Here is a 9,757-nt window from a genome sequence, read left to right as displayed (position 1 = left end):
TACAGAACACAGATCCAGCGCTTCCACATTTAGTTTAATTGAAATTCTGAAACATTTATTACTTGAGGCACACTTCGGTAACTTGGGTTTTTAAACCTTAAATTAATGACTTCAGCCATTTACAGGAAGGAAACAAGAGGATGGGGAACAGAAGAGATTCAGAAACTCCAAGGACCTGTGAACTCTAGAAGTGTGTGGTTATACCTGCTGTCCCTTCCTTTAAAGGGAGTGGTGCCAGGTGAAATATCTCACTTAATGCATCTTGTGTATGTATTGCAATCAGGTGGGAAAAGGTTCTAAACAACTAAAGGTTTCCAGGTTCTAAACAACTAATTAATTAATGAGAGGGCGATGGATTTAAAAATTAATTAATGACAGAGCAGTAACTTCTTCTATAGGATCAAGTCCTGAAGTCATAACTAAGTAAATACTCCCAAACTGTCTCTGTCTCTGTCTGACAATAGGAGCTTAGCAGTAATATTAGTGTAGGACTGTAGTGGGGCGGACTGCCCCACTCCCTGTGAGAGTGAGCGGTGGCAGGCCAGAGGGCCTGCGCAGACAGGGAGCCAATCAGAAAAGGGCTTATGGGGAGCCAATCAGGGCCCAGATTGTAGACAGCCAATCAGGGCCAGGCTCAGATGTATATAAAGGCTGCCCAGAGCAGGAGCAGGCAGTCTATCCCAGGCCTTTGAAAGGGAAAGGTCAGTCTCCAAGGGGGAAACTAGCACCGCAGATAGCGTAGCATAGGGCAGGCTAGGCTAGGCTCGGCTCGGCTCGGCTCAGGGAGGCTAGAAGGCTCTAGCCCTTAGCTGCCAGGCTGCAGGCCTTGAGGGGAAGGGCCTAGCGGGTGCAAGGGGCTGTAGGGGAAGCAGCCCAGGGAAATGGACTGAGGAGAAAAAGGAGGAGGACAGCGAGGCTGAGGCCAAAGGGTCCCTGGGCTGGGACCCAGAGTAGAGGGTGGGCCTGGGTCCCCCCCCTTCCTCCTTGCGGTACACCCAGCCATTGGCCATAGGGAGTGGCCATTATAGACCACGCCAGATCCCTGCCAAGAGAGATTAGACTCTGAGGGCAAGTGGTTGTACATGAAAGCTGGAGTAGAGGACTGCTTATGTTCGATCCCCGGAAGGGGGTGTAGATGGACTAAGGGGCACTGCCGGAGGGCAGTGGCCTTGAAGAGGATGCTACCAAGCAGGGAGCAATGCGGGTCCAGAGACACCAACAGAGGGCAGAAAAACAGATGGGACACCACCAGGAGGGGGCTCGCCACTGGAAGCGAGCTAATTCCCAGAGTTACCAGCAGGAGGCGCTGGGTGGTGAGTCCTAACCCGTTTACAGTGCAAAAGAAATATATAATCTCCTTGATCCATGGGATTAGTGTATAAGGATAGTAAAGCCTTGGTATCATTATGGAGTAACACAGTGAGATGTCTGTGCTACTGATCCTACGGTATGTGGATCTAATCTATGATGTTTGGTTTTGAAGCTGATATATTTGGTAAGAGGGAGACTCCAGAGAGGATCTTGCACAATAAGTCTGCACCTTGCCCCTGCAGAGACGTAATCTCAGAGGTGGAAATGCAATTATAAGCACATCTCCCACTTCAAAACTTCTTGCATGTCTCTCATATAGTTTAGTCCCAGAGTTTACCACATTTCATAGCAAAGTGGTGTGTCTGGTTTTTACTATAGAAAATCATTTACATCAGCAATAAAAGATCACATAACTGAATTTGCAGTAAAGGAAGTTTCCTGCATGAAATAACTTTGTGCCCTTCATTTTGGGGGTTCACCTGCACATTTCATGCAATATTTGGGTCTCGGCAAAAGATGGGAAGGAGAGGTCAAAGCTGGCTCCTGTTGTGGGTTGAGACAGAGAAACAGCTTGGTATGGCAGCTTAAAAATCATCCTGATACTTCTGAAACCACTCTAGCTGGTAGTCCCTTTTATTTTTACATGTTAGAGACAAAATCAAACCCTTGTACAGACAGGTTTTTAAAAATGTTTAAGGTTTCTAGAATAAGCTTTTTGCTCTATTAAATTCTGTAAAAAGGCAAATAGCATCCATGTTCTGTAATTGAAATGTTATCCCATTTAATCTGCCTAGTAGCTCTTGCTCTAAATTCCTTTTCAGATTTGATATTTAACTAGTTAAATCTGTTTTCAATTTGATTTTAAGTTAAAATCTATTAGGAATAACAAAAGCCCCGGTTTGCCAATGTGCTCTGTGCAGACAGATCTCTGCAGTCTTAGCACCATATTTCTAAAGACATTCAGGTACGAAAGTGCAAATAAGGACATACGGGATTTTCAAATATGCTGAAGCAGGTTAGGTGCTTAACTTCTATTGATTTCAATGGGAACTAGGTGCTACTGAAAATCCTATTTTATCTCCTGGAACCTAAATACCTCAAAAAATCTGGTCGCAGGTCTCTTAGTCAGCAGCTCTGACTTGAGGCTGGTCTTCTTTGAGATCCACAAGTTTTGGACACTAACCCCTTCATGGAATGTGCAGGGGATAAAACCTGGCCCCATGCTGGAAAAGATACAGAAGAAACTCTGTGTGGGGAGATTTTGGATAAATGTTCCCATGTATGGGTTGATCTGACCCGTAATCCCCCGCCTCGGTTTATCCACAAGCAGAATGAATCTAACACCTGCCCATGGGGAACCCCTATGAAACTCTTAGGGACGGTGGCCCCTGATTGTACAAACTGATCAATTCTGGAGGACATCTCTGCTCTTGCAAGGCCCTGTTGGCTTTAGGAAGGTTCTGCAGTAGCCTAGAAGTCTATTTGCATGGAGCAGCTTTCAGGATCAGTGGCCTAACTGAGTGGAAAACATTTTAGGATGATTCTACTTTTGTGAATGTCCTTCACACACTGACACTCTGGTTACCTTCTTCAGACCTGAGGAAGAGCTCTGTGAAGCTCAAAAGCTTGTCCCCTCAATGGAAAGAGGTTTGATCCAATAAAAGGTATATTACCCCATCCACTTTGTGTGTCTCATATCTCAGGAACCAGCATGGCTACAACAATACAAAACGCATAACATCAGATATTTATAGGTGATTTGAGTTTGCTTTAGGGAGAAGAGAGAGGTATTGGCTAACATTTTATCTTAGGCATTTTAACTCTCTGAAAATACTGAATTGCCCATATGAGCCCAGAAAATACCTTCACAGATATCAGCTTTATGGCCTATTTATTTCTGACACTTGAGTTCTTTCATATACATGTTCCTTGCCAAATGCCTGGACCATGACGAGTTTATGAGCAGAAGGAACATATTCCCAAAGTGACCTGCAGGCATGGCACACTGGGGAGGATGTTAGAGGGCTGTGGTGGTGAATTTTTTTTGTTTTGGACAGGGAAGCAAAATATTTAGTTCCCTTTTTCAGCAGGATGGATGCAGTCTTGGAAGCAGGTGCTACAGATTAAACCTAATCAGTGGATTTGCCAAGGCATAACATTATTCAGAGTTCAGCATCTGTGGTGAGTTAGGGGTTAATGGTTATCCCAAGTACCAGGCACATTAGGAAAGGGTGATTGTTAGAAAAAAAATTAATGGGACAGAAAAGCTAGGAGGAGGGAGAAATAACTTACCTTTGTGTAGATTCGGATTCTTTCTTGTTCAGTGTAAGTGGCAGTGGTTTGTCTTTCTGTCCTGAATCTTATCTGTAGGAGATGCATGTTTGCAGTTGGAGCTAAACAGGGAATTGCACAACTTATGCATCTTGTGAGCAGAGAGAGACCATTTATATTAAGTGGGTGTGTGTCACTCCCATTTTAATCTAAGCATATCAGAGGAATTTCCTAATGCAGATATTAACTTGATGCTCTGGTCAGGAGAGGGAGCACTCTTTTGGAAGCACCCACTGAAGTGAGCTTTTACTACTCTGGATAATTGAGTTTGTTTTAATAATTGGGACTTAATTTATATGAGTTTCTTCTCCCAGAATCATTGGTAGAGTAGAAATGGTAAGGAACAAACCTGTGTTAGATACAAAATCTATTTACTGAAGCTCAAGGATCCCTTGCACTGAATTGTATCAATGAATGAGTGGTGCTAAACTGGATACAATGTAATATGGTGTGTGGTTTTATCTAGAGACATACTATGTGTTTAAGAAAACTTGATACTTGCTTTTTATATTTTGGATTTGACTGTCTTTTTTCCCCTCTCCCAATCGGAGGTCATACACTTATCTACAAAAAATATGCCACTGGTTACTGCTTTCTACCTAACTTCCTTTGATTGTAGCTCTATTTGCATGCTTTGCAAACCTTGCAGTGCAAACAATCTAGTGTTTCTGGCAATTTTCTTTTTTTATAACCCAACTTTCACACACAAGAAAAGGGAGTATATTTAAATAAGGGCAATACATGTTGCTACTGTAAGGGAGAAGGAAAGCCCTAAATAACCTTATTCTTGAAACCATGAAGCTGTCTGTTTCATGGTTCTATGATGATGCCTTTTTTCATAACAAGGTATCCCTAGTATAAAACGTTCTGCTGATTGCTGGCTGTTCTAGTGGACAGTTAAGCTTTTGGAACTGAGCAATATTACTGGCTGCGGAATTTTTCATTGAAATGTTTGTTGGAAAATGCTGATTAGTTGAAAATGAGGGTGAAAGACCTCAACCCCAGAATAGCTAAAGCCCAGTGGTTAGGACACTTGGAATCTGGGATATTCAGGTAGTTTCTGGTCCAAATGAGGCCAAGCAGGGACTTAACTATGGGTTTCTCACATCCCAGGTAAGTACCCTAACTGCCAGACTATTGGCTAGTCTGATGTCTGTCCTGTCTCTCTCTCTTTCTCTCCCCACCCCAAAATACACTTCAAAAGGTCTTGGCTTCATTCTGCATCAGAATGGAAACCAATGTTAAAAATCTTAACTTTTCACAAAATGGAATTGTTTTCTGGACAGCTCAAGTGACCAATGAGTGCCCTGATACTCGGGGATTCCACGGAGACTAGTTGAAGGTTTCCAGTGGAATCTATTGGTATTAGGGGTCTGTGAAGCATTGCAGACTACCTGCACTGTACCACTTGATGTCATTCCTCTCTGTCTCAGCTTAGATAATGGATTTTTTAATGTAGAAATCCTTTTCATATTAGAAAGGGTCTTCAAATACTTGATGTGCTGTCATCGCCTGAAAAGTGACCATATAAAAATACCACCTTACAGTGTGATTTGGGCACAATAAACGTTATCTGCTAAACTTTACTGGTTTGAAAAAAAACAAGCCTTTGCTGGCTAATAGTACAGAGCCAATACAGCTATGAAAAAACTGGCTGGAGCTAGTCTGTCATATGCAAGTTCTGACAATATTGTCCTCTAAACTTTGAATATAAAGCCTTTATTACTGATGTTGTAAAATAACATAATCTGGGAAAAATCATGCTGAGTTTTTAGTAAATTGAATAAGTAACTTAAATCAAACAGATTTTTTTTACAAGACACAGTCTTGTGAGAATGAAGACTTAAAGAGCAGTTCAATGCCTTTCTTGGGGGGAGGGGAGAATCTTTTTAAAAAATGAAAATCGAGATATTTATAGCCTTTATGGTTGCAGACACAATCTTGAAAATGTGACCCCTAAGGGCTCAGAAATCAGAAGGCTGATTAAAATTAATGATTTTAAAAACAAATATTTTTACTCCTTGTTCTTGAATGCTTGGTGTTGACTATACTGTCTTTACTTTTACCTCCTCAAACCAAAATTTTCCTTGTTCAACAGTAGGTCTTGGATCTGGCTTCCCACTAACTAAATACAGCCAGCATTCTTTGATTGGGGTAACAAAACAGAATGTCTATGTCTCCAAAGGCATAGTTTGAGGCTACTGGAAAAACTATAAGGTATGAATGATTTTCACATTTCTTTTTTTTCCTCTGAATTTTATTCACAGTAAATTTAATGTCATCCCTCTGTGGTAAGAATAAAAACTGAAAAACAACTATTGGAAGGTTTGTTTTTTAGTATTACATTTTCATGCCAGTTAAGCGAGATGTGAAAAGAATATAGTGGCTTAAACATGTCTCACATTGTAATAGCTGCTGGTTTTCTCTCTTGTTCTCTGTTCTGTAGCACCTATATCTCATTCTCCAAGAGCTAACTTCCTGAACTACGTTACCTCTGAGCATTGTTAAATATCCCCCAATTAATTGCAAGATAAGACTATTTTTGCCTGTTGTGTTTAGTGCAGAGAGTACCTTTTGTGAAGTGTGTTCAGGAAAAACTCTCTCACATCCAAGCAAATTGGCAGAAACTGTTAACTCATTCTGGTAGACAACTAATTCAGCCATTTTCTCCTTATCTTATAGCTGGTGGGGTTCAACTCCGAAAGGAAACGGGGGAGACTCTAATTTCTCTCTTCACATTTGTTGATATGTTCAACTTTCATGATACAAGTACTGTAGTTCAATCTCTTTATGAGGTAAATCGAAAAATACTATTTTGTTTTTTAAAGTGATAATATAGAATAAAAAATATGAAGTGTGCACTGTACACTTTGTATTATGTTTTAATTGAAATCAATCTATTTTAAAATGTAGAAAACCTCCAAAAATTTAAATAAATGGTATTCTATTTTTTAACCCAGTGATTAATTGCGCAATTAATTGAGATTTACTAAAAACCTGACATGGGTACCATAGATGGATAAATGTCTGTCATTCCAAATCCAGGAAATTCAGAGTTCTTAACTATTTAAGATTCCTTTCAATTGCACAATGTGAGTGTGCCAGGCAGCAAACAGCTCAGCTGGGAAACCTGCCAGGAGGGCTGTAGGTTACTCCTGGATGCTGGGCAGTCCAGCAGCCTGCTGCGTTGAGCTGGACACCTCTGACAAGCTTCTGGGGAATGTTTCAATTCTGTTGAAGCAGAATTTTCAGATGGAAAACTGTTTTGGTAGGGGAATTCTTTAACTAGCTCCACCCAGTCGCTACATTGTCCTCCTGGCCCATTCCTCATACTGATTTTGTCCTTCCTTAAATTAAACTGTTTGCTCTCAGGGGCAGAGGCCGTTGTTATTTGGTGCTGCTAGGGGCTATCGCAGCGCAATGGAGACCCTATGCCCGATTGTATTAGGGGCTTCACAAATACATGACTAATGGACAGTCCCTGCCCCAAAACCTGGCAGTTCAGGGGTGAGTGTAAAATGATGCCCCTGATCCTGATTGGCATTAAAACCAATAAGGGCAGACCTGCCTCCAGATAGGTAGCATGCCAAGGTGTTACTCACAGCTAGCCATTCCAAATGGGGGACTCATAGTATAGGGGATGTTTTTTGTTACCCCCCTGCCTCATCTATTTTTTTTAAAATCCATCCATACATTTGTACAGAAGTCTCTTGACATGGGGACCCTGCTGGTGGTGAACTTGCTAAGTGGCTGTGCTTGGGTGTGCAATAGTTGAACTTCTTTCAAGGCACTGTCTGTGATGATGCATGTCATTCGGGGGGAGAGGAGGGAAGTAGATGGTGGAAAATGGAGGAGCTTTAAAATTATATGTTCTCAAGGGCATGTAGCAAGTTCAGTTTACAGCTCCTTAATTGTGTGATGTGCCCCATGTGAAAGAAATTCAGAGTGCAGTGGGACAAACATACAATTGACTTGCTGGTGAAAAAGAGACTAGTGAGTGACTTTGCTGCCTTCAGAAGCCTGGATAGACTTCTGTGAATAAAACTGTGAGCAGAACATTGCTCATACCTGCAAAAGGAATTTTACTCCTTGGGCAGTTAACACTTAGACATTTTGTTGTTGAACGAATGCTGGAAAGCACTTCATCGCCTCATGCATGGAAGCAAGAGAAGGTTCCACCAGTTGGTTTTACTGAGGAGGGGAAAAAGGGTATAAAAGGGAGATGGGAGGAACTGGAATTTGTTACAAGTGTGCCTGCAGGACTGTGCTAATGAAGAGACTCAGCATTGGCTCAGTTAAGCCTTGGTTTTTTGCAACATTTAGAAGTAATTTGCAAAATGCCTGAAGAGGGTGTGGAATTCCTTACAACTTCAGCCCTCACCTAAGCAGAGGGAGCAAGCCCTAAGTTGTGTCCTGGCTGCAACAACCCCTATGACTATCCCAGCAGCTGAGGGGGACAGCAATGGTTCATGAGTGTCCTCTAACTCCCTCATTTCAGTATGTGTCCTGCACAGGGGTTACCTGTGGGGGGGTTGGAGTTGTGTAGAGCTAGCTATGAGTATACACTAGAGGAGGAAAAGGGGCTTAAAGCTGCTTTGTGGCTGCTATGCCAAATATATCAATCTTCTGATTAGAGCTGATATACAGTACATTGGTTTGTTATGCAGCAATCGCACATTTCTTTGTTTAGTTTCTAATACAAAACAGTACCTAACATATTGTAAGCATCTGCCTTTACACACTACTTCCAATGAACCTGGGTCCCTTGCTTCCATTATACAAAAATCTGAACCTGAGATTTTGTTTCCTTGGGATGAGTGAACTGCACTTCATAGAAATTGCCACTTTTTTAATTAACTATTGATTTGGAGGGTTGGTATACTGAGGTTAATCGGGTGTGACAAGAATAGACAACTATACTGGGCTTGTTGAAATTTGAGGTATATAAATTTGAGGCAGTGTATCCATAGATTAGAAATGGAATTTCCTGCTAGGAGCAATCAATATGCCCCTGGAGCTAGGAATTCAAACTAAACCTCAACTCCAGCATATAGGAGTCTTTTTTATTAAAAGACTTCTTTTGTGTCAAAAAGAGGATTTAATTTTAAAACGCATTGCATGAGCATTACCATGGATGTGCATTAACATGACTCGTTCTCATAAGGATACAGATTCCATTAAAGATTTTATTCCCAATTGTAGGCTTCAGCTAACATCTACTTTTGAAGGAAGTACAAGACCTTTCAAACATGAGTGGGAAGCTTCTTTGAAACTCTGTTTTACAGTGTTAATTTGCAGTAAACCCATGTCTGCAAAGTCAGTCACTTATAGAGAGCCAAGACAAGAACCATTGCCCTTCAATGCCAAAACCAAAGCATTAATAACGTGGTGAAGGAGACCTCCTCCATTGGCTGATGGGGATAGGTCTTTTATCCTTGCTGTCAACACTCTCTTCTTCTGCATACAAGTCCAGTGTGCTACAGACTTTGGTGGATAATTTATTAGCATAAGTAATGGTTCCCTGGTTTGAGTCTCAATACAGGACTGTTTAATGTGAGGGGAATAAACTAAAATAAAGGGTAAACGCACAAAATACTACTTGATCCTTTTCATATGATTGAGTCACAGTGCACCATTGTCCACCTCCACCTCTCCAATTTATTTTCTTCTGGTCCAGCACCGTAACTACAGTTATCAAAATTCCCATGGATGGTTAGGAAGTTAGTGATCTGGAAGACAGAAGCAGATGCAGGGGCGGGGAAAGGAAGAGAAGATTTTACAGTGTTCATATCTGCAGTCAAATATGTCAGATGTTTATCAGGACTTGATTCTTTTGTGTCCTACCCCATCTCAAAGGACTATCAGAATTTTTAAAAGGTAGGAATTAGTATTACTTATGCTGCAGCCTTCTTTGGCACTTAAACAGCTTTTGCAGTTGGTGATTGCTACTTCAAGAACCAGGAACATTATCCCTTAATTACCAAATGCACTCTATTTAGTTTCATTATAAATGACTGGGATAATGTATGCTCCTTTAGTCATTCTTTATGAAATGGGCAGTTCTCATTCTAAAGCAAATGGCTGATTTTTTTTTTCTTTTTTTTTTTTTTTTTTG

The 9,757-nt window shown here is 41.1% G+C and overlaps 2 protein-coding genes across 3 annotated transcripts in view; one reads left to right on the top strand and one right to left on the bottom strand.

Annotated features, from left to right (window-relative positions):
- Positions 1-9,757, top strand: part of SEC14L5 (SEC14 like lipid binding 5) — a 982,653-nt gene that overhangs the window by 286,573 nt on the left and 686,323 nt on the right. The window lies entirely within an intron of this gene.
- The window catches only part of LOC116819180 (ectonucleotide pyrophosphatase/phosphodiesterase family member 7-like), a 122,507-nt gene that overhangs the window by 111,675 nt on the left and 1,075 nt on the right, over positions 1-9,757 (bottom strand). The window contains 1 exon segment of the mRNA XM_075069076.1: positions 3,604-3,704. Within this exon segment, the coding sequence (XP_074925177.1) occupies positions 3,604-3,704 (101 nt within the window).

This window comes from Chelonoidis abingdonii, chromosome 9 (genome assembly GCF_003597395.2).
Source record: "Chelonoidis abingdonii isolate Lonesome George chromosome 9, CheloAbing_2.0, whole genome shotgun sequence".
Taxonomy (NCBI): domain Eukaryota; kingdom Metazoa; phylum Chordata; order Testudines; family Testudinidae; genus Chelonoidis; species Chelonoidis abingdonii.
This window is presented reverse-complemented; position numbering and strand designations above follow the sequence as displayed.